This window comes from Mchenga conophoros, linkage group LG3 (assembly GCF_057382185.1).
Source record: "Mchenga conophoros isolate Kocher_MC1m ecotype Shallow Benthic linkage group LG3, M_conophoros_male_GT1.1, whole genome shotgun sequence".
In the NCBI taxonomy this organism is placed as follows: domain Eukaryota; kingdom Metazoa; phylum Chordata; class Actinopteri; order Cichliformes; family Cichlidae; genus Mchenga; species Mchenga conophoros.
Window position 1 is genome coordinate 62,102,751 of NC_140528.1, and position 25,284 is coordinate 62,128,034.

At 40.5% G+C, this 25,284-nt stretch overlaps 1 protein-coding gene across 1 annotated transcript; it reads right to left on the minus strand.

Moving 5' to 3' along the window:
- Positions 1-1,448: 1,448 nt before the first annotated feature.
- On the minus strand, positions 1,449-19,864 carry LOC146579909 (basement membrane-specific heparan sulfate proteoglycan core protein-like). Its single transcript, XM_085265611.1, has 19 exons — positions 19,828-19,864; positions 19,409-19,441; positions 17,446-17,718; positions 17,069-17,329; positions 16,418-16,690; positions 14,191-14,457; positions 12,377-12,649; positions 12,001-12,267; positions 11,350-11,622; positions 9,090-9,356; positions 7,280-7,558; positions 6,910-7,176; positions 4,706-4,972; positions 3,051-3,350; positions 2,654-2,914; positions 2,151-2,402; positions 1,884-2,003; positions 1,711-1,776; positions 1,449-1,551 (listed from the first exon to the last, which is right to left on the minus strand). The coding sequence occupies exons 1-19, from the start codon at positions 19,862-19,864 to the stop codon at positions 1,490-1,492; spliced, it is 4,098 nt and encodes a 1,365-aa protein (XP_085121737.1). The 3' UTR covers positions 1,449-1,489.
- Between the last annotated feature and the right edge of the window lie 5,420 nt (positions 19,865-25,284).

Consider the following 25,284-nt stretch of genomic DNA (forward strand, 5'->3'; position numbering starts at 1 on the left):
TGTGAATGTGAGTGTGAATGGTTGTCTGTCCCTGTGCGTTGGCCCTGCGACCTGTCCCGGGTGTACCCCGCCTCTCGCCCTATGACAGCTGGGATAGGCTCCAGCGCCCCCCGCGACCCTGAAAAGGATAAGCGGAAGCGAATGGATGGATGGATGGCTTGCACCCATTTACCACAGCAGATGCCCCCGATTTTCGGTAAGTGACTGTATTTAATTGTAGGCAGGGACATTACTGGATATTCTTGTGTAATTGCTACAGAATAATTTATGTTATACTTTGTTATTGCTACAGAAGAATGTTTATTTTATTATTTTACATTTTTTTTCCCCGGGGACCCTGTGACACCCCATTGAAGAGCCATAGACTGGATCTCTTAAGATCTCACTGTTGGGTTTGTAAGGCCATGTTACTCCTAAATTTCTATCTTGTTCAAAGAGAAGATATAAAACAAAGTTCTAAGCTAATCGACCTTAGTGTTCTTCTTTTTTTAAAAAAAGAATCAATAAGAGAATCGATAAAGAATCGAATCGTTAAACAGAATCGAAAATGGAATCGGAATCGTGAAAATCTTATCAATACCCATCTCTAATTACCAATGTATATTTTGCATTTAAAATCTCACATTTTGTGCACTCACTTGTCTTGTTAATGACTTTGAGCTGAATCACAGATGCGACATTGGCAGCAATGAAATAATAATCTTACTGATGTTAATGTTCCCTTCCGTGAATCTCTAAATTATTATGTTGGAGGGGTTTGTGTGTCCCATGGATCCCAGGGGCTCTGTTGTTGTTGGAGGAGGAGGAGGGGGGGGGGGGGGGGGGTGCCTCCTGGTAGGGTCTCCCATGGCAAATTTTATCCGGTCCCTCACCCAGGACCAGACAAAGAATAATAAAAAAAACCTGAATGAAAGGAACAGTTCACTCTGCCCTTGAAAGGGTTAATGGGGTCCCATGAAGCAAGGCCTGGGGAGGGTGCCTATGAGCAAGCACCTGGTGGCCAGGCATTGGTCCATGGGCATTTTTTGGGCATAGCCCAAAAAAAGGACATGGGTCCACCCTCCTATAGGCCCACCACTCGCAGGAGGAGAGGGGAGTAGATTGGCGCTACGTCCACTGTACCGGTACGTCAAAATGAAGAGAGAACTGACCGTAAAAGTGAAGCTCTCAGTTCTCAGAGTAGAACCACATTTGAGGTGGTTCAGGCATCTGACAAGGATGCCTCATGTGTGATGTTTTTCAGGCATGTCCCACTGTGAGGAGACCCTGGGGCAAAACAAGGAAATGCTGAAGAGATTATATCTCTCGGCTGGTGTGGGAAGCCTTGGTGTTCCCCCAGACAAGCTGGAGGATGTGGCCTCTCTGTTTAGGATGCTGCCCCCACGACCTGGTCCCAAGTGTAAGAAAATAGTTGGACGCATGGACTTCAATGTTAAACACAGTTATTATATAATCATCCAGCGTCCACAAGCTCAATATTAATGAAAGTTTATACTTTACCATTTTCAGAGTTTTCAGACCTTCTGATTATCTCATAGCCACAACGATCACCTGCAGGTCAGAGAAAATCAGTCACCTCATGTCTGTGATGCTATTTTAAAAACCAAATATTATTGAAAATAATATTTATATTAAAAGCTGCAGCAGATTTAATAAGTACAGTCTTGTTGCAAACAGCAGTATAATATTATAACTGGATGAAAAACTAACCAGCAAGAAGAGAGGAGTACACTTGCTGCTGATGGTGTTGATTAAACGTCTGCTCATTAACAGCACCTTTATTAAAAATGTAAAATAAGACTTTTGCTTTTAAATGAACCTCATGATGGATTTGTGTCTTTGAAGGATAATGAGTTTGTGTTAAGTAAAGGAAAAGGTCTCACTGTTGGTTGTTGTGCAGCGATACAACAAGAGCAGGAGAATAATAATGAGAGAGACTCCACAAACCAGTCGAACAATCAACCACACAGGAGATGAAGAGCTGTCAGCTCCTGACACAGTTACTGTGACAACAAACAATAAAGTTTAATTATACTTTATAATTCATAAAATCATTTTAGGAAAGTTCTCAGAAAATAAAGCGAGGTGACTTCAAGCCTTAAAACAAAACTCATTTATAAAAATCCATCAAATGTTTTGATCCTGCTCACCTTTAACTGACATCCAGCTCTGTGCTGACTCTCTTCCTGAGTACTGACACTTGTAGAAACCTTCATCAGACTTTGACACTGCAGAGATCTTCAGCTCCCCTCGGGGATCATTTTCAATAAGTTTGTCATTGTGATAGAAAAACACATTGGAAAGTATTTTTTGTGTTTTTCTCAAACTGCAGCTCAGACTAACAGAAGCTCCCTCAGTCACAGGATGAACAGGACTCACCAGGATAGGACCATTACCATCATCTGTGACACAATCACACACAATTGTTTCAGTCACATCAGCTGCTGCACACTTTGAGAAAAAGCTGACAAACAATAAAAAGAACAGATTGTACAAATGTTCATCATGAAGATCTGATCTTGTGTATTTAAAAACTGCTGTATGTGTTTTATTTTTCACACATGAAATGACTTCACATACAGCAAAGCTAGGACAAATGTTCATGTGACGTCTAAATCATCCAAATCCAAGAAGTAAATGTATAATAACATACTCTGTACAGTGATGTTGACTGCACTGCTGAACTCTCCTGATCCAGACTCACACCAGTACACTGCAGTATCTGACTTTGATGTGTTGATGTCACATGTGGATCCAGTCATTCTCCTACAGTCAGAGTACAGTCGGCCGTCCTCAGAGAACTTCCTCACTCTCCACTCAGTGAAGTTTCCCTCACAGGTCAGTGAGACAGAGTCAGAGGTGAAGTGTTGCACTCTGTCAGGACTCACTGTGAGAGACGCTGCTGAATGAACATCTGGAAACAACATGCAGTGAAGAGACAAAGTACAGAGACATTAGGAACAAAAAATGTCAAATTATTATTAGAAAAAAAATAATGAGCTGAACCTTGGTGGATTACAGTGATGACACAACTTATTAGACAGACTGACCTGCAGACCAGACAAACTTTGGTTGACTGTGATCAGTGTGATACTCTGGGTCTCCTCTTCCAGCTCTGCACACATATCCTGCTGTGTGTGTCTGTCCATGAATGATGTAGGAGTCCTGTGCAGTCCCACTGCCATCAGGTAGCAGCTCATAACTGGAGGATTTCTCTGATAGATCAGGAACAGCTTTATACCAGTAGAAGCTCCATCCTGCAGACGGATGTTCAACCTCACAGTTCAGAGTTACTGAGGCTCCAGGACTCAGCCATGATGGAGACACAGTGAGGACAGGACGGGGTTCATCTGTTCAACAAAGATTTTCTCTCAATCTTTCGTCTCTTAACTCTGAATTCAATGTCACCAAAATGTTGACTCACAAATATTTATGATGAACTTTAAGAGTGAGACTATCTAAACATGTCAAATATCTCAACATGTACTAATAAAAACACATTTTTACAAACTGTTTCTATTTCCAGGTTAAATGAACTATGACTCTACTTACTGTCAGAAACTGTCAGTGTGACTGAATCACTCCACTCTGTTGTTTCATGCTGTGAACTTTTCATTCTGCTCTTACAGCGATAGTTTCCACTGTTGGATGATGAAGCAGATCTAATCCTGTATTCATTTTGATTTGGAGCTTTTATCATGCTGTTTGTTTCCCACTCATAATCCCACTCAGTGTCTCCTCCATGGATCTCACATCTGACAGTGATCGTCTCTCCTCTGTATATCTCAGACCAGTTTGGATACAGAGTCACAACAGGTCTGTTTGAGGCTGTTACTGTTCAAGAAAGTACAATAAAAACACATGAATGTCAAAAATGTTAATGCCTTTTGTTCTTCATCTTCCTCCTTAATCAGGAATTTATCTGACTTCATGTTAAACTCACCAGTTTTCCCAATCCTGACTGACTGGCTGTCCTCTGTGTAGTAAACTGGGTTTCCTCTTCCTCCTCTGCACCTGTAGAGTCCTTCCTGTGAGACACTGATTTGTCCATTTGAGTGGAAAACTGCATCTTGTGTGGTCAGGGCTTCAGAGGATTTCTCATCTCTGTACCAGTAGTATTTCCATCCAGATGATGATGATGGGCTCACAGAGCAGGTCAGGGTCACACTGCCCCCTACTGGAACAGCTGTGTTATCAGCTCTCAGTTTGGCCTTTGGTTTATCTGCAGTTCAGTTTAGAAAAAGAACAAAAGTCAATGACTGAATCAAACCAGTTGAAATAACTTGGTGGAAATATGGAAATAATAAATTTCACATAACTTTAATGGTGAAGCTGCAACAAACTGTACAACTATCACACAAACACAACACTAATCTTTCATATTTAATTTGCTGCATTTCTAAGTTAAAAACACACATGAGGAACAATCAGTGGATTTAATGTTTCTTAGTGGATGTGGTGGAGCAGCTGAGACAGATTCAGCATTTGTTCTGCATTTCATCTTTCATGTATTAGAGCTGCACAGCAGAGAAGTTACTCTCATATGTTTTGTTCTCTTCACTGTGAATAAAAAGCTGCTGTTCAGGTTTTTGTTGTTGGAATAAAAACTAAACATTTTACTGACCAACATGAAAGACAGTTATAAAGCTGTAAGAAAGAAGAAGTGCTTTTTCCTTATTTAGATACTCTGGATGAAAGATCTTACATGATACAGTCAGTGTGATGATATCACTCCACTCTGAGAAGAAATAGTCCCTTCTGCCCCGGCAGCTGTATCGTCCACTGTCAGACTCAGTAGCTCTGATGATTCTGTATTCATTGGATGTTGGAGGTGTGTTTAACTTGGCTGCTCTCCATTCATACGTCCACTGAGCTCCTTCACCTCCCTGAATCTCACATCTGACAGTGACTGTCTCACCGCTGTATATCTGAGTCCAGGATGGCTGCAGGGTCACAGTGGGCTTACTGGGAACTGTTCACAGACAAATATCCAGTTAGAGACAAATAGAAACATAAAAATTCTGATGTTTAAAACATGAGAGTAACGTGAGTGAAAAAAAAAATCAACCTCAAACAGGCTACAGGTTTAAACCACACCTCAGGAAGTCTGACCACAGATAACTGTTTTTGATCACGGCCACATCCCACTTAGTAAAATAGCTACAATCAGCACAAAGACAGTCAAAACCTGTCCAGAGGCAGGATTGTTTCATCAGGATGCACTGAGATATTTTCAAACACCCTGACCTGTAGCTGGTTTTTGATAGCATACTGTGCTACATGAAGAACTGTATAGCACAGCTGCACAGTAGCACAGAGGAATTAGCTCCACAGGGTTATACAGGTCACCCAGAGGATAGTCAGCCATCCTTTGCCCTCACTTGAAGACCTGCACAGCTCCCGCAGTCTCAGGAACACGAAGAAAATCTTTCAGGATCCATCTCACCCAGGTCATGCACTGTGTGAACGTCTACCTTCAGGCAGACATTTCAGAGCCATAAAGACAAAAACTAACAAACTAAGGAACAGCTTTGATCCCTCAGCCATCACCATGCTGAACACTGAACAATCAGATCCAACACAGCTCTCATATACAGTGTTTACATTGTTACAGCACAGTCTCATGTTTACACCTGCAGGTACGGCTGGTGTTTACATCAACACTGTAACACAGAAACAATTGTTTTGTTGTTTGTTATTAAAACAAAATCTGAAACTTTTCACTGCAAGATCTCATTTTTCTTATTTATTTTCTTATTTAAGGGTTAATAAACTCACAGCTATTAGATAAAGTTGTTAGCACACATTACATAATGACCTCTTACTCTGGTAGAAATAAAATAATTAAACTCACAAGTTTCTGTAACTGTGACGTCACTGCTGTCCTCTGTGTAGTAAACTGGATCTCCTCTCCCTCCTCTGCAGTGGTACAGACCTCCTTGTGAGACACTAATAACTCTGTTTGCTTCATTTCCTCTCATGAGCTGATCTTTAGAAGAGACTGAATCACGTCTGAACCAGTCAAACTTCCAGCCAGCAGAGCCCTCCACAGAGCAGCTCAGTGTCACACTGCCCCCTGCTGGTATGACTGAACTTTGTGCTGTCAGTGTGGCTCTGGGTTTACTTGCTGTTGAAGAAACAAAATAAGTAAAACATTAAATCACCCTCAAGAATAAACTTGTTACAGCACTGATCAAACTTTAAACTTTCACTGATTAATTTATCTACAAACAGAAACAAAGTAGTTTTTGTTGGAGCTCTTTAAAGCACCTGCACGGATAGCATGCTAATGCTAAGCTAGCAAATAACCAAGAGTGATGAACTTCATCCTAACAAACTGATGAGCAGTCAGGCTGCAGCTCCATTTCTACCTGTTCATGTTTCTACTGTAGAATCACCATGACAACCGATGTAAGGTCTCTTTGTGCTGATTTTGTGTAAGAGCTTTTTTGCTTTACATTTTTGAGAAATGATCCCAACACTGATCACAACAAAGAGGGGAAATACCTCCAACATGCACAAACATTTGACCTCACAGCCTCTAATCTGCATGAATGTCTTTGATATTCTGCTTAGAGATGGTGGCGACTCTCAAAGTGGAGCCAATGAGAATCAATCAATTGTTATCCATTCCCATCCCTACCTGCATGTGACACATTAGACTGTCTAACAAACTAAAGATTTCACTGATTTATCATTCTCTTATCAAACTGTCATCTCTGCACATTCCTCTTTAAACTGCTGATATTTTAAGAGCCTCCATGGTGTCTCTCCTTTCTGTTTGCACAGTGAGAAAAACTGTTGTCCTGAGCTGCCTGCAGACAGCTGGATCATTGTTGGAGTTTTCCTGTTAAGACAGATGTAAACATGAAAACATTAAATGTCAGCATGAATCATGGTCCAACTCACATGAAACTGTCAGTGTGAAGGCATCACTCCATCCTGTTAAGAGATAGTCACTGCTACCCCGACATCTGTAGTCTCCACTGTGGGACACTGAAACTCTGCTGATCCTGTATTCACTGGATGTTGGAGGGCTGTTTGTGTTGGGTGCTGTCCATTCATATTTCCACACCTTTCCTTCACCTCCCTGAATCTCACATCTGACAGTGATTGTCTCACCAGTGAATATCTGAGACCAGCTGTGCTGCAGTTTCACAGCAGCCAAAACTTTCCCTAACAAACAAATAAACACAAATATTAAATTGAAAAAATCATAAATCAATTGTTACTTCAGTTTAATCATGATGTTTCGTTTTATTTCACAACAAGATTTCACCCTCACCTAGTTTCTGAATTGTAACTGCAGCACTGTCCTCTGTGGAGAAAACTGGATCTCCTCTCCCTCCTCTGCAGTAATAGATGCCTCCTTCTGAAATACTGATCGTGTGCTCTGATGGTCCAGCTCCTATTTTCTGAGCTCCAGAAAACTCTGAATCACGTCTGAACCAGTCAAACTTCCAGCCAGCAGAGCCCTCCACAGAGCAGCTCAGTGTCACACTGCCCCCTGCTGGTATGACTGAACTTTGTGCTGTCAGTGTGGCTCTGGGTTTACTTGCTGTTGAGGTTACAGGAAAGACAAACATCAGACTGTCAGTTGCTTCAGGAAAAACTTTGTTACAATAAATAAAGATTTTAAAGAGAAAGTAAAAAAAATCAAGAATCGTTTTAGAAATATGCAATTTGTTGTTTTTTTCAGTAAGTGCTTAATAGTAATGATCAAACTTTACACATTCACTCAGTCATTTAGCTTCTAGCACCAAACAGAAAACATTTACCTGCATGTGACACATTAGACGGTCTTCATGCACAACTACACTACAGATTCCCTCTGACTTATTCTTCATCTATTCAAAGACAAATGTTACAAATACAAAGTACTTTATCCATGTTTAATCCATGGTCAGTGTGTTTGTGTCCTCTCTACTTTTCCCTTTAATAATAGTCTAAAGTCACACTACACTGAATGGTGTCTGTTATTGTTCGAGCACCGTGACCATCGCTGACATGGTTCCAACATCAAGTTCATGTAGTTTTCTATGATGTAATTTTGAATAATGTAAACATCTTATTTACAGAGCAAAACTCAACAATCAGAGAGGCTGACAGACTCCAATGAAGTCTCCAATAAAATAAAACCACACAGGAGTCCTTTGAGTTTAATTCAGCTAAAGATGGAGTTTGTGTTCCTCGTGAGACCAAATTTGCCAAAATGTGATCAACCTGTGGAGGGTCTTGTTTAACGCTGCCACTGCAGCTCGTCTAACATCTGATTGGTTACCATGTAGAGTAAGTCAGCACAGATCAATACGACTGCGATGAACTGGTGGTACTGTGGACGTGAGGCAGCCAGGTATCCCAGAATGCATTTCAATTCACAAGCAGTAATTATAGTGGTATAGAGTATAAGTAAAGTTTTAAAATACCCTGTTTGTCTGTCACCAAGTGTACTTTTTTAATCCATGGTCAGTTTGTTGCTGACGGAGTGTTTTGAGCTCTCGATGCCACAAAGCACGACTCCAGTCACACAGTTTAACACCCACACTGAGTGAACACTGGACATAATTCACTGAGGTTGTATCTGTGGGGTGATGTTTATTTCATTGATTTATTTAATGCTGATTAAATCAGTTTGACTCAGATTAAAGTTTCATAGCTGCACAGTGTTACTGAAGTTTAATGTCTGACTGGAGCGCTTGTTGAACTGAAACATTCACTTGCTTTTTCTTTGATGTTTATATGTGTTACATGTTTTTAAACATTAATTTTGAATTAAAACTAACATTAAAATATTTTTATACAAGAAGAAAAGAAAGAATTTCTACCCTGAGAAGAAACGTCTGAACCAGCATGTTGATGCTGTTCATGGACACTGAAGACTGCAGCCTGTCCACAAATGGTTAAATGATCAGTTTTGTAATATAAACACAAACTGTCTGTTATCATGTTTGAAAGTTTACTAGAATAAAAAATAAATAAATTAACATCTGATTTGTGATTTTATTTAATAGGCAGATGACTCATTTTCCCAGTTAAAGGTTAGATTAACACAATAAGTAATTTGAAATAATCTGGATGAAAGATCTTACATGATACAGTCAGTGTGATGATATCACTCCACTCTGAGAAGAAATAGTCCCTCCTGCCCCGGCAGCTGTATCCTCCACTGTCAGACTCAGTAGCTCTGATGATTCTGTATTCATTGGATGTTGGAGGTGTGTTTAACTTGGCTGCTCTCCATTCATACGTCCACTGAGCTCCTTCACCTCCCTGAATCTCACATCTGACAGTGACTGTCTCACCGCTGTATATCTGAGTCCAGGATGGCTGCAGGGTCACAGTGGGCTTACTGGGAACTGTTCACAGAAAAATATCCAGTTAGACACAAATAGAAACATGAAATCATTTTGAAGCCTGGTTTTCTTTTTGCTGTTGTTCAGAGGAGAAAGATTTACTGCATCCTGGTGACACTTTGACTGTAAATGAAGCTGGATTTAAAAATCAGTGTTTACATTTATTTACCGTGTGGTACACGTGTGTGGTGGCCCACTGGTGTATCTGACTCACACAGTCTGTTCTCCACACACTCCACATTTATAAAGTGATCTACAAATCCTAACATTACAGCTAACAGCTGCATTTTCCCTTTGAAGAACCACTTACTGCTACAGAGACAGGGAGTGAAGGTGGACAGTATATCCTTGTTTTTATGGCAACAAATTTACCTTGAAAGTGGTACAACTGTGTATAATATGATTCACAAGCAGAAAGTAAGATTTACAGATGTGTGCAGTGATTTGTGTGCAACTTTTCAGGTCTCCAGTTCACACAAACTATTGTACAAATGTGTCGACACAAACCTGAGTAACTGCTGATCATTGAGGCACAAATTTTAACGTCCAGATTGTTTTTCAGATTTCTTTCTTTAAAATTCATCGTCCATAATTCAGAGATGATAATAAATATACTTAATAAAATACAAGATGTCTTAATAATAAGAAGAGCTTTTTTACCTTTTAAGAACTTTTTAACAAAAACTTTAAAGAGGAGAAAAACAGCACAGGCCTGTGCAGGCCTACTTTAAATAAAGCATCATTCTGCAGGTCTGTTTGAGTTCAGAATAAGTAAATAAAATGTAGCTGTGGTCCAATAATTGTAAAATAAGAAGAATAATCATGAAAACTCTTTGTATATAATTATGTCTTCAGTCCATTTCAATGAGCGATCATCTTCTGTTGTTTTCATGCAGCCACGGGCAGCCCTGAGTATAAAATACATCAGCTCAGGGTCGAAAACATAAAGATATTTATTGCACAATAACAGCATATCTGGTGATAATACACAGCTCACAACACCTTAAATACATGTGGACGAATCACCTGACACGCACAGATCACGTCTCGTGCCCACGTGGGGTTTTGAGTCTAATTTAACTGCCAGCTTCACACAGATCCACAAATGTGAGCTGCTTTCAAGTCCCAGTGTGAAACAAATGCGTACAAATCATTGCTTGTTCATAATATTGTGCACATTTGTAACACTTTCAACACAAATTTGTCTCCTTATGGAAAGCAGACTTTGTCATGTTGACATGAGTGTCAGAACGGCAGGTTTATCTCCAGATCCACGGCTCTGACCCACGGAGACCTCTGGCTGATGCTCCGTGTTCTGAGTTTGCCTCGTAGCTGCTAACTAGCTTTCTGCTCTGGGTCAACTTATGGCAAAGTGCAGAGATGGAGAGAGGCGAGGGAAGGTTACAGCAGCACACTTTCTTCCTCTGGAGGCGGTGAACACAGTGAACAGCTGGATGCTAACATGTGGCTCACAGCTGGGCCTGTCAGACTCTCTCTGGCTGCAGTAGCTGCTGCTATAAACACACTTTTCTTTTTCTCACTCTGTAAACTTCCTCCTGCAGATGTTAGGGATGTTGTGTGGGACTTTTATTTTTCATTTTTTTCACCCAAAGCTTGCGGGAGCCACAGCTGAGGGGCGGAAGAGCCGCGGGTTACCGACCCTGATCTGACCTGATGTTAGCTGAGCTGTTGATGACCTCGGATAACAACATGTTCAGGATTAACCTTTATTTTTGTTTGTTTGTTTGTTTGTTTGTTTGTTTGTTTTTATGGCTCTATGGCTTAATACACAGTCTTTCATGTCCACTTAAAGTCAGTTTAAGGTGAAGAAGCATTTAAAGAGAGAGGCCAAAAATATTTAATACAATACAATTTAAAGACTAACAGCAGCTAATGAGCGATAAATGTGCAGTTTTTTTTTGGAGTTGATGCCACAATGTTTATTTTTACATTTGTATGAATGAGAAACTTAAATAACAGAAAGTTTAAAACTCACAAATCTCCACAACTGTGACGTCACTGCTGTCCTCTGTGTAGTAAACTGGATCTCCTCTCCCTCCTCTGCAGTGGTACAGACCTCCTTGTGAGACACTAATAACTCCGTTTGCTTCACTTCCTCTCATGAGCTGAGCTTTAGAAGAGACTGAATCATGTCTGAACCAGTCAAACTTCCAGCCAGCAGAGCCCTCCACAGAGCAGCTCAGTGTCACACTGCCCCCTGCTGGTATGACTGAACTTTGTGCTGTCAGTGTGGCTCTGGGTTTACTTGCTGTTGAAGAAACAAAACCATTAAAAAAATTAAATCATCATAAAGAATACATTTCTTACAGCACTAATCACACTTTAAACATTCACAGAGTAATTAAAAAAAATTAGTTTCCCTGCATGTGACACATTAGACTGTCTAACAAACTAAAGATTTCACTGATTTATCATTCTCTTATCAAACTGTCATCTCTGTACATTCCTCTTTAAACTGCTGATATTTTAAGAGCCTCCATGGTGTCTCTCCTTTCTGTTTGCACAGTGAGAAAAACTGTTGTCCTGAGCTGCCTGCAGACAGCTGGATCATTGTTGGAGTTTTCCTGTTAAGACAGATGTAAACATGAAAACATGCAATGTCAGCATGAATCATGGTCCAACTCACATGAAACTGTCAGTGTGAAGGCATCACTCCATCCTGTTAAGAGATAGTCACTGCTACCCCGACATCTGTAGTCTCCACTGTGGGACACTGAAACTCTGCTGATCCTGTATTCACTGGATGTTGGAGGGCTGTTTGTGTTGGGTGCTGTCCATTCATATTTCCACACCTTTCCTTCACCTCCCTGAATCTCACATCTGAGAGTGATTGTCTCACCAGTGAATATCTGAGACCAGCTGTGCTGCAGTTTCACAGCAGCCCAAACTTTCCCTAACAAACAAATAAACACAAATATTAAAATGAAAAAATAATAAATCAATTGTTACTTCAGTTTAATCATGATGTTTCGTTTTATTTCACAACAAAATTTCACCCTCACCTTGTTTCTGAATTGTAACTGCAGCACTGTCCTCTGTGGAGAAAACTGGATGTCCTCTCCCTCCTCTGCAGTAATAGATGCCTCCTCCTGAAATACTGATCGTGTGCTCTGATGTTCCAGCTCCTATTTTCTGAGCTCCAGAAAACTCTGAATCACGTCTGAACCAGTCAAACTTCCAGCCAGCAGAGCCCTCCACAGAGCAGCTCAGTGTCACACTGCCCCCTGCTGGTATGACTGAACTTTGTGCTGTCAGTGTGGCTCTGGGTTTACTTGCTGTTGTAGTTACAGGAAAGACAAACATCAGACTGTCAGTTGCTTCAGGAAAAACTTTGTCATATAACAAATAAAGATTTTAAAGAGAAAGTAAAAAATTCAAGAATCATTTTAGAAATATGCAATTTGTTGTTTTTTTCAGTAAGTGCTTAATAGTAATGATCAAACTTTACACATTCACTCAGTCATTTAGCTTCTAGCACCAAACAGAAAACATTTACCTGCATGTGACACATTAGACGGTCTTCATGCACAACTACACTACAGATTCCCTCTGACTTATTCTTCATCTATTCAAAGACAAATGTTACAAATACAAAGTACTTTATCCATGTTTAATCCATGGTCAGTTTGTTTGTGTCCTCTCTACTTTTCCCTTTAATAATAGTCTAAAGTCACTCTACACTGAATGGTGTCTGTTATTGTTCGAGCACCGTGACCATCGCTGACATGGTTCCAACATCAAGTTCAGGTAGTTTTCTATGATGTAATTTTGAATAATGTAAACACCTTATTTACAGAGGAAAACTGAACAATCAGAGAGGCTGACAGACTCCAATGAAGTCTCCAATAAAATAAAACCACACAGGAGTCCTTTGATTTTAATTCAGCTAAAGATGGAGTTTGTGTTCCTCATGAGACCAAACTTGCCAAAATGTGAAAAACCTGTGGAGGGTCTTGTTTAACGCTGCCACTGCAGCTCGTCTAACATCTGATTGGTTACCATGTAGAGTAAGTCAGCACAGATCAATACTAGACAATCGACTGCGATGAACTGGTGGTACTGTGGACGTGGGGCAGCCAGGTATCCCAGAATGCATTTCAATTCACAAGCAGCAACTATAGTGTTATCGAGTATAAGTAAAGTTGTAAAATACCCTGTTTGTCTGTCACCAAGTGTACTTTTTTAATCCATACTCAGTTTGTTGCTGACGGATTGTTCTGAGCTCTCGATGCCACAAAGCACGACTCCAGTCACACAGTTTAACACCCACACTGAGTGAACACTGGACATAATTCACTGAGGTTGTATCTGTGGGGTGATGTTTATTTCATTGATTTATTTAATGCTGATTAAATCAGTTTGACTCAGATTAAAGTTTCATAACTGCACAGTGTTGCTGAAGTTTAATGTCTGACTGGAGCGCTTGTTGAACTGAAACATTCATTTGCTTTTTCTATGATGTTTATATGTGTTACATGTTTTTAACCATTAATTTTGAATTAAAACTAACATTAAAAATATTTTTATACAAGAAGAAAAGAAATAATTTCTACCCTGAGAAGAAACGTCTGAACCAGCATGTTGATGCTGTTCATGGACACTGAAGACTGCAGCCTGTCCACAAATGGTTAAATGATATGTTTTGTAATATAAACAAAAACTGTCTGTTATCATGTTTGAAAGTTTACTAGAATAAAAAATAAATAAATTAACATCTGATTTGTGATTTTATTTAATAGGCAGATGACTCATTTCCCAATTAAAGGTTAGATTAACACAATAAGTAATTTGAAATAATCTGGATGAAAGATCTTACATGATACAGTCAGTGTGATGATATCACTCCACTCTGAGAAGAAATAGTCCCTTCTGCCCCGGCAGCTGTATCCTCCACTGTCAGACTCAGTAGCTCTGATGATTCTGTATTCACTGGATGTTGGAGGTGTGTTTAACTTGGCTGCTCTCCATTCATACGTCCACTGAGCTCCTTCACCTCCCTGAATCTCACATCTGACAGTGACTGTCTCACCGCTGTATATCTGAGTCCAGGATGGCTGCAGGGTCACAGTGGGCTTACTGGGAACTGTTCACAGAAAAATATCCAGTTAGAGACAAATAGAAACATGAAGTCATTTTGAAGCCTGATTTTCTTTTTTCTGTTGTTCAGAGGAGAAAGATTTACTGCATCCTGGTGACACTTTAACTGTAAATGAAGTTGGATTTAAAAATCAGTGTTTACATTTATTTAATGTGTGGTGGCCCACTGGTGTATCTGACTCACACAGCCTGTTCTCCACACACTCCACATTTATAAAGTGATCTACAAATCCTAACATTACAGCTAACAGCTGCATTTTCCCTTTGAAGAACCACTTACAGCTACAGAGACAGGGAGTGAAGGTGGACAGTATATCCTTGTTTTTATGGCAACAAATTTACCTTGAAAGTGGTACAACTGTGTATAATATGATTCACAAGCAGAAAGTAAGATTTACAGATGTGTGCAGTGATTTGTGTGCAACTTTTCAGGTCTCCAGTTCACACAAACTATTGTACAAATGTGTCGACACAAACCTGAGTAACTGCTGATCATTGAGGCACAAATTTTAACGTCCAGATTGTTTTTCAGATTTCTTTCTTTAAAATTCATCGTCCATAATTCAGAGATGATAATAAATATACTTAATACAATACAAGATGTCTTAATAATAAGAAGAGCTTTTTTACCTTTTAAGAACTTTTTAACAAAACTTTAAAGAGGAGAAAAACAGCACAGGCCTGTGCAGGCCTACTTTAAATAAAGCATCATTCTGCAGGTCTGTTTGAGTTCAGAATAAGTAAATAAAATGTAGCTGTGGTCCAATAATTGTAAAATAAGAAGAATAATCATGAAAACTATTTGTATATAATTATGTCTTCAGTCCGTTTCAATGAGCGATCATCTTCTGTTGTTTTCATGCAGCCACGGGCAGCCCTGAGTATAAAATACATCAGCTCAGGGTCGAAAACATAAAGATATTTATTGCACAATAACAGCAGATCTGATGATAATACACAGCTCACAACACCTTAAATACATGTGGACGAATCACCTGACACGCACAGATCACGTCTCGTGCCCACGTGGGGTTTTGAGTCTAATTTAACTGCCAGCTTCACACAGATCCACAAATGTGAGCTGCTTTCAAGCCACAAATCATTGCTTGTTGATCATGTTGTGTGTGTTTGTAATACTTTCAACACAAATTTGTCTCCTTATGGAAAGCAGACTTTGTCGTGTTGACATGAGTGTCAGAACGGCAGGTTTATCTCCAGATCCACGGCTCTGACCCACGGAGACCTCTGGCTGATGCTCAGTGTTCTGAGTTTGGCTCGTAGCTGCTAACTAGCTTTCTGCTCTGGGTCAACTTATGGCAAAGTGCAGAGATGGAGAGAGGCGTGGGAAGGTCACAGCAGCACACTTTTTTCCTCTGGAGGCGGTGAACACAGTGAACAGCTGGATGCTAACATGTGGCTCACAGCTGGGCCTGTCAGACTCTCTCTGGCTGCAGTAGCTGCTGCTATAAACACACTTTTCTTTTTCTCACTCTGTAAACTTCCTCCTGCAGATGTTAGGGATGTTGTGTGGGACTTTTATTTTTCATTTTTTTCACCCAAAGCTTGCGGGAGCCACAGCTGAGGGGCGGAAGAGCCGCGGGTTACCGACCCTGATCTGACCTGATGTTAGCTGAGCTGTTGATGACCTCGGATAACAACATGTTCAGGATTAACCTTTATTTTTGTTTGTTTGTTTGTTTGTTTGTTTGTTTTTATGGCTCTATGGCTTAATACACAGTCTTTCATGTCCACTTAAAGTCAGTTTAAGGTGAAGAAGCATTTAAAGAGAGAGGCCAAAAATATTTAATACAATACAATTTAAAGACTAACAGCAGCTAATGAGCGATAAATGTGCAGTTTTTTTTTGGAGTTGATGCCACAATGTTTATTTTTACATTTGTATGAAACACATGAGAAACTTAAATAACAGAAAGTTTAAAACTCACAAATCTCCACAACTGTGACGTCACTGCTGTCCTCTGTGTAGTAAACTGGATCTCCTCTCCCTCCTCTGCAGTGGTACAGACCTCCTTGTGAGACACTAATAACTCTGTTGGCTTCATTTCCTCTCATGAGCTGAGCTTTAGAAGAGACTGAATCACGTCTGAACCAGTCAAACTTCCAGCCAGCAGAGCCCTCCACAGAGCAGCTCAGTGTCACACTGCCCCCTGCTGGTATGACTGAACTTTGTGCTGTCAGTGTGGCTCTGGGTTTACTTGCTGTTGAAGAAACAAAACCATTAAAAAAATTAAATCATCATAAAGAATACATTTCTTACAGCACTAATCACACTTTAAACATTAACAGAGTAATTAAAAAAAATTAGTTTCCCTGCATGTGACACATTAGACTGTCTAACAAACTAAAGATTTCACTGATTTATCATTCTCTTATCAAACTGTCATCTCTGTACATTCCTCTTTAAACTGCTGATATTTTAAGAGCCTCCATGGTGTCTCTCCTTTCTGTTTGCACAGTGAGAAAAACTGTTGTCCTGAGCTGCCTGCAGACAGCTGGATCATTGTTGGAGTTTTCCTGTTAAGACAGATGTAAACATGAAAACATGAAATGTCAGCATGAATCATGGTCCAACTCACATGAAACTGTCAGTCTGAAGGCATCACTCCATCCTGTTAAGAGATAGTCACTGCTACCCCGACATCTGTAGTCTCCACTGTGGGACACTGAAACTCTGCTGATCCTGTATTCACTGGATGTTGGAGGGCTGTTTGTGTTGGGTGCTGTCCATTCATATTTCCACACCTTTCCTTCACCTCCCTGAATCTCACATCTGAGAGTGATTGTCTCACCAGTGAATATCTGAGACCAGCTGTGCTGCAGTTTCACAGCAGCCCAAACTTTCCCTAACAAACAAATAAATACAAATATTAAACTGAAAAAAATCATAAATCAATTGTTACTTCAGTTTAATCATGATGTTTCGTTTTATTTCACAACAAAATTTCACCCTCACCTTGTTTCTGAATTGTAACTGCAGCACTGTCCTCTGTGGAGAAAACTGGATGTCCTCTCCCTCCTCTGCAGTAATAGATGCCTCCTTCTGAAATACTGATAGTGTGCTCTGATGTTCCAGCTCCTATTTTCTGAGCTCCAGAAAACTGTGAATCACGTCTGAACCAGTCAAACTTCCAGCCAGCAGAGCCCTCCACAGAGCAGCTCAGTGTCACACTGCCCCCTGCTGGTATGACTGAACTTTGTGCTGTCAGTGTGGCTCTGGGTTTACTTGCTGTTGATGTTACAGGAAAGACAAACATCAGACTGTCAGTTGCTTCAGGAAAAACTTTGTTATATAACAAATAAAGATTTCAACATAAAAACTCAATAGTAATTTAAAAAAATCCAATTTATTTTTATTAATTTACAATTTATGTATTTTTTTAATTCAGTAAGTGCTTAATAGGTCACGACCCTGGATGATGGGTTAAGAAGATGGATGGAGTTCAATAATAGATCTCAGGTTTCTCAGGTAGGTCGGTCCCTGATCTCAGTGTGATCATCACACTTGATGCAAACAGGCACAAACAGCACAAGAAAAAAAAGTGACTTCAAAGCAAATTTGATGAGAATCAACAACTGGCAGCAGCACACATGAGGACAGCACAGGTATCTCAGCTAACTGTTAGCCAGCTAGAGAGCCAGTAGCTAACACTGGATGTATATAACATGATGAAAACTTTATCAGAGTGAATCAAGAATCAGGTGAGACTGTTTTTATGCTCTGTCACCAAACTGTACTCCTAAATGCAGAGACAGGTGAACTATACACTGTTAGCTGATCTGAGGCCAGTTGATTGTGGTCGCTCTTATTATCAGATTTTTTGTTAATCTGTTTTTTATTTAAATGTTTGTTTTAAGGATCATGATCACATAAATATATATGCATAAAGATGCATAACCAGTGCACAGTCAGCAGCATTTATCAGTCATAATTCACACAGATGTTTTTCATACTGTATGCTATCCCCGACCCCAACCAGGGCTGTGATGTGATAACAGAACTCTTCTCTGTTGATGATCAGCCTTTTCTTTTTTCAGCATCTGTATTTTCCATCGTCAGACAGCAGCTCTGCTCATTCTGTATTTATTGATCATGTTTGTTCCACAACTTCAAATAAATTATAAAAACAAAATAATTGTGTCATAATTCTGAGCTGCAGTGGTGGAAACTACACATGTGCAGGTACTGAAGAAACTGAGATCATCACATCTGTGTTTAATGTTTGTTACGATTTTCTCTGATTTTGTTACTAAACTAAAACAAAGAACAATATGACTCAATGAAATGTGTCCAACTTACATGATACAGTCAGTGTGAAGATGTCACTGCAGACTGAAAGACTCATGGTGCAGCAGCTGTATCCTCCACTGTCAGACTCAGTAGCTCTGCTGATTCTGTATTCAGATGTTCGAGGTCTGATTAATGTGCCATCTCTCCATACAAACAGCGTCTGACTTCCTTCACATCTGACAGTGACTGTCTCACTGCTGTATATCTGAGGCCAGTATGGTTCGAGGATCACGGTGGGCTTATTGGGAACTGTTCACATAAACACATCAAGTTAGAGATTGATGGAAGCATAAAGTCATTTTGAAGCTGAACTGATTTTTATTGCTGCTGTTAAGAGTCAAAAGATTTACTGCATCCTGGTGACATTTGGACTTGAAAATAATAAGATGTGTTTTCATGAAACAAATTAAAGCAGTTAATTAATATTCTGAGTAAAACCACAGAGTGACTGCACAGACCTGCAGGATTTAACTCACTCACTGTTTATAAACCCATTTAGTATCTTAAATAAAATGATGCACAAACAGAGAAACAGGATGTGATTTAAAATGGTGCATGAAATACAAAATATCAGATTAAAATTATACATATTATATGAATGTGAAGAAAATAAAGAACCATTTCTCACCTTCAGCATTAACGTAGAAGAGAGAACCGAGTACTAAAGTAAAGATTAAACATCATCAGGATCAAACTGACAGAAAATCAAACTCAAAATGGACAAAAGTGTTTTTTAAAGATAAGTTTTCACATGACACAGTTACTGCTCATCAAAATATTTCTGTGCATAAAACACTATGAATATATGAACTTGTACACAACAGTGAGTCAAGTGCAACAAGCAGCGATGTATCCAACACGATACTCCAGACTAAACTGAACCAAGGAACCAGCCAACATTTGTCTGTAACTTTCATAAACATCACAAATATGCTTTGTTCAAACTCTCACATAAACACTTCAAACCAGTGATACACTCTAATTCTCACACATGAGAAACACTTTCATTAATCAGTGCCATTCAAACAATGTCACAAATGTACTTACACAATAACCCCGTCATGCAGAGCAAAGAGTGCCCCATCCTCACATCCAGCCCTGCTGCACTCTGATCCTCAGCTGATCTCAAACACTTTGACTTTACATCAATAATAAAAAGAGAAGCTGCATTTAATACAGATAAGACCAGAGTGTTTCTTCTGACTGTGGCCTCTCTGTGCTTCCTTTCCTTTTATACAAACCTCAAACAGCTCCTGTAGCTTTGACCACAGCAGTTGTGTGACGTGTTCACATTTCCTGTCCACTGCAAACATGCAGGCTTGCTTCTTGTGTTTTCTTCTTACCTCCTGTTGTTTCAGGTCAGGTGACATATTTTACCAGCTCATAATTATGTTTTATTCTCAGAGACTTTTATGTGATTTGTGCAGTGTGCTGTGGATCATCATAATGTTGGAATATTTTATCTCGAGTCATCTTATCAGCAAATGTTTCTGAACATCCACAGACATTTATTGTGCGATACATGAATGCTGTCTTCCCAAAATGTGTTGTTTTCAGTTTCTGGCCACCACACTCACTCTCCAGGATTATGCACAGACAATGATCTCCAAATATTTATTTGGTTTCATCTGCTTCCAATATCATATCAAATATCACTCATACGAAGGTGCCAGTGTTCACATTTTGAACAGAAAATACTGACGGTTTGAAAGAGGAGTGAAAAAGTACATCTATGTCCACTGTGAATGACCAGAGGTGGAGCCTTATGGCATCAGCTGTCAGTCACCTACAATGTAGTTTTGAGATCCCTTCCTTGTGCCACAACCCCTCCATGGTACTTTCCTCAGGTGACCTCAGTAGGTTACATGATGGGGGGAGGAAAGGTCTCAAAGTGTTCTTACCCCAAATCTCTGGTGATAATTTTTGAATAAGACAGAAGTTGGAAATTCTGAGTTACCAGTCGAAAAGTTTTTTTGTGGAACTAAACTCACATTTACTGCTTGGAAAGTCTGAGCAGACACACAGACTGTGAGTTAGCAATCCAAGATGGCAGCACTGAACCTAAAACAACAGTCAAACTGTAAACTTTTATTTGTGCTGCCACTCTTTTGTATTTTTGAATCTCTAAATAAGCCAAACACAGAGCACTGATTAGCTTTGATTCATGAATGTGTTTTTTAACTCCAAAAACTTATAGGTCTATAATGACCCACACCTTTTTTCACAGCTTGGCTCATGTGATGTCGTGATTAATTGTGGGTCTTTGACCCACTTAAAGTAAAACCCTCACTGAGGTTAAAATACCTGAGACTCTTTACTGTTTTATTTTTAGAAGTCAAAGAGCCTCTTAGATGAGAGGTGACACATCTTCAAGAAATGTAAAGAAGTTTAGTCACTTTCCTTCCAAACTTCTTAGACCACCATGAGCTGGATGACTGAGAACCTACAAAGACATTAAACCAGAAATAGAAAGGTGGCACATAGATACAGTAGTTCATACTGTTGCCTCACAGCAAGAAAGTTTCCTGTTAGAATCCACCAGCTGGACTTTTTGTGTGAAGTTTGCATGTTCTCCCTCCACCTGTCTGGGTTCTCTCCAAAGTCATATATTATTATGTTAACTGGTGATTCAGGTGATTGCCTGCAGGTGTGAATGTGAACATGAATGGTTGTCTGTCTCTCCATAACCTGTCTAGTTGGACCTCATCTGTCACACTATGAAAGCTACTATAGGCTCCGCCCACATTAGAGTCCAAAAGGACAACACAGCAGTAAATGCTTTAAGGTGTGGTAACTTTGTGATTGGCTAATCCCCTCCATATGAGCATAAGGTGTACCTCAGTTTCTCACTTCTCATTCTCAATATACAGTCTATAATATTAGTAATAGTTAAAGCCTGCAAACACAGCATCTATCCTTATTCTGTCAAACACTTTCTTACAAAGATAACCTTTGATTAAGGTTTGTTGCAGTATCATCTACACACACTCACAAACATGTTGATATCGAAGTGTTTTAGATTGTTGAACAGCAGGTGTGTTTCTCCTTCCCTCCACTTTTCTGTGGGAAAGGTAAAATACATTAAGATGTTACTTCATGTTTTTATGTTATTTGCAGTTTATATATTAACATAAGTGCAAAAGTTTCAGTACATATCAATATGTTATGAGGCTTGAAGACAGCAAGTCTCTGTGATACTGCAGAGTCCAGCAGACAGTTTGGAGTCAAACACTGACGTCATCATCACAGGTGTAGGAACCATTTCTGTAACAGCAGCCAAACAGACACATTAGTATCAGTAGGTTTAGATGATTTACTGGCTCCTCTGCTGGTTACAAAGCAGTGATTATACTTTGGAGTTTTGTGTTATACTGTGAGGAACTGACATGTTTGGAAGTTGCAGTAAGAAGAAAAACATGTCTGTATATGATGTTGTGGACAGAGAGAGTGATGGATGATTTTATTTATTTCAGAGATAAATGAACATTTACAGCACGTCCATGCAGAGACTCTTAAAGACATGAGCGTGAGAAACAAGCTTTTCACCGTTTCTCTTGATGCCCACATGCTTTATTTATTCTTTAGTCCAGCATGTGTCATCACCACAATAAAGCTACTTTTAACCTCTTTTCACACATTGTCATACCTGCACATTTCCACTGTGCTGTGTTGACTTTAAAGAAGACAAACATTAGACTTCAGGCTGAAACCACAGGCTGCATTTCCTCTTTTCTTGGAGGCCCAGACAGAAATTTTGTGGTGTCTGATTTTCAGCAGATAAAAATAAACCTACAACAGTCTTTTACACACATGCAGTCATCACAGTCTGCTCAGAGAAACAAAGAACAAACGGGGAGGGGGTGACCTGAACCACTAGACTCATATGTACTATCATCTACAGGTTGAGTCATCTGCCAATTAATAGTACTCTGAAACTTCCTTAGTCCCACCCCAACCCAAACCCCTGAATTCATTTTAAATGAAACTCAGACTTTCAGCTTTCAGCAAATGTGAGAAACTAAAGCATATTTTAACACAGTCCCAACAGTGGTGGTCTCACAGGGGCTTCATCGAGCTCTCCATCTGTGGAGGGTACTCCATCCTGGAGGAGGGCCAAGGGATGGGTCCCGTGACTGCCAGTTAGTCCTCACAGATGACTCCCCAACAGGTTGGTGTACAGTCCATGAAGGCTCTCGGCTCAACAGCTGTTAGATCAGTCATTGGGTGTCTCAGACATAAATGCTGGAGCTTCAAGTTGTTATCCTGGCACTCAAGCAAGTTCTGTTGTGTCTGCAGGGGCACCATGTCATCGTCAGAACAGACAGGGCAGAAGACAACCTTTTTCTTTTTATATAGAGAGTCAACATTTTTCTATCTGTTCATCTCCCTGCAGAACAATGTCCCTCCCCTTGCATGTGACAACCTGGCAAATGCTTTTCCCTTCCCTCTATATTTCCTCCTCCAGTCATTCCTTTGCAAGGTCCAGACCGAGGAGGTGGGGTTGATCCTGGTGGCCCCACTTTGGCCCCACATGGCCTGGTTTCCAGCTGTCCCACTACACCTGTCCAGGACTCCCTTTTCTGAAGGTCCTCCTGTCCCAGGTGAAGGGGGTCACCGTTCCATCTTTTCCCAGTAGGACCCAGTAGCGCTAGGGGTGTTTTGCCGGAAACCAAAAAGAACATAAATGGGAAAATAAATGACAACTGGCCAGCTTACTTGATACAGTCTGACGTACAGATTCCAGGGCACCATGTCATTGTCATAACAGACACAGGGAAGGAACGTATTTACAAGACAGGACATGTATGGAAACACGGAGCCAGGACGTGCAGGGTGAACATACACTGGTGGCGCACTTGATCTCAGGGGGAGGGATAATAGTGTTAGTGGTGTTTTACCATAAACCGAAAAGAACACAAACGGGAAAATAAACAAGAACTGGAGAGCTTACTTGATACAGTCTGACATATAGACACTGGGGAAGTTATTAGAGGCCAGACTTAAAAGGCACAGAGGGAGACTGAGAGGTGAGGTGCTGGGACGTGAATTGAATCTCTGTATAGACTCGGAGAAGATGATCTCCACAAGCTCCGGTAGGTGGGTGAGCAGTTACACAGACACCCCTGAAAAGGACAATACTCCGACACGAGACAACCGTCGTGCAGCTCCTTAAGAACGCTTCTGATGAAAGCGTCTGACGAGTGTGCCAGAGGCTCAGTGAATTGCTGCCCCACCTACCTGCAGTGATGGGAATAACGGTGTTACAAGTAACGGTGTTACTAACAAGGTTACTTTTTTCAGATTAATGAGTAATCTAACTAATTGCTATTTCTATCATTACAACATCGTTACCGTTACAAACCGTTACGCAACGGCATGTGGTGGGGTTGCGTTACTTTTTGTCAACAGACGGTTGAAGCTGTGTTCAGCTTACCACATCCTATATCAGTTGCACAGAAGTAGCTGTCTACATAAGTCATCTGGGTGCTACGGCTTTAAGTAACTGCGCGTGCTCCTGTGGACGGCAATCACTTTCTGGAAGATGACCACTTTTTGGCACAACACCTGGAGCTTAGGGGGCAAAACAATCGCATGAGTGCTGCTGTTCGACTGAGGAAGAATACAGGGAGTGCAGAATTATTAGGCAAATGAGTATTTTGTCCACATCATCCTCTTCATGCATGTTGTCTTACTCCAAGCTGTATAGGATCAAAAGCCTACTACCAATTAAGCATATTAGGTGATGTGCATCGCTGTAATGAGAAGGGGTGTGGTCTAATGACATCAACACCCTATATCAGGTGTGCATAATTATTAGGCAACGTCCTTTCCTTTGGCAAAATGGGTCAAAAGAAGGACTTGACAGGCTCAGAAAAGTCAAAAATAGTGAGATATCTTGCAGAGGGATGCAGCAGTCTCAAAATTGCAAAGCTTCTGAAGCGTGATCATCGAACATTTAAAATAGTCAACAGGGTCGCAAGAAGCGTGTGGAAAAACCAAGGCGCAAAATAACTGCCCATAAACTGAGAAAAGTCAAGCGTGCAGCTGCCAAGATGCCACTTGCCACCAGTTTGGCCATATTTCAGAGCTGCAACATCACTGGAGTGCCCAAAAGCACAAGGTGTGCAATACTCAGAGACATGGCCGAGGTAAGAAAGGCTGAAAGACGACCACCACTGAACAAGACACACAAGCTGAAACGTCAAGACTGGGCCAAGAAATATCTCAGACTGGTTTTTCTAAGGTTTTATGGACTGATGAAATGAGAGTGAGTCTTGATGGGCCAGATGGATGGGCCCGTGGCTGGATTGGTAAAGGGCAGAGAGCTCCAGTCCGACTCAGACGCCAGCAAGGTGGAGGTGGAGTACTGGTTTGGGCTGGTATCATCAAAGATGAGCTTGTGGGGCCTTTTCGGGTTGAGGATGGAGTCAAGCTCAACTCCCAGTCCTACTGCCAGTTTCTGGAAGACACCTTCTTCAAGCAGTGGTACAGGAAGAAGTCTGC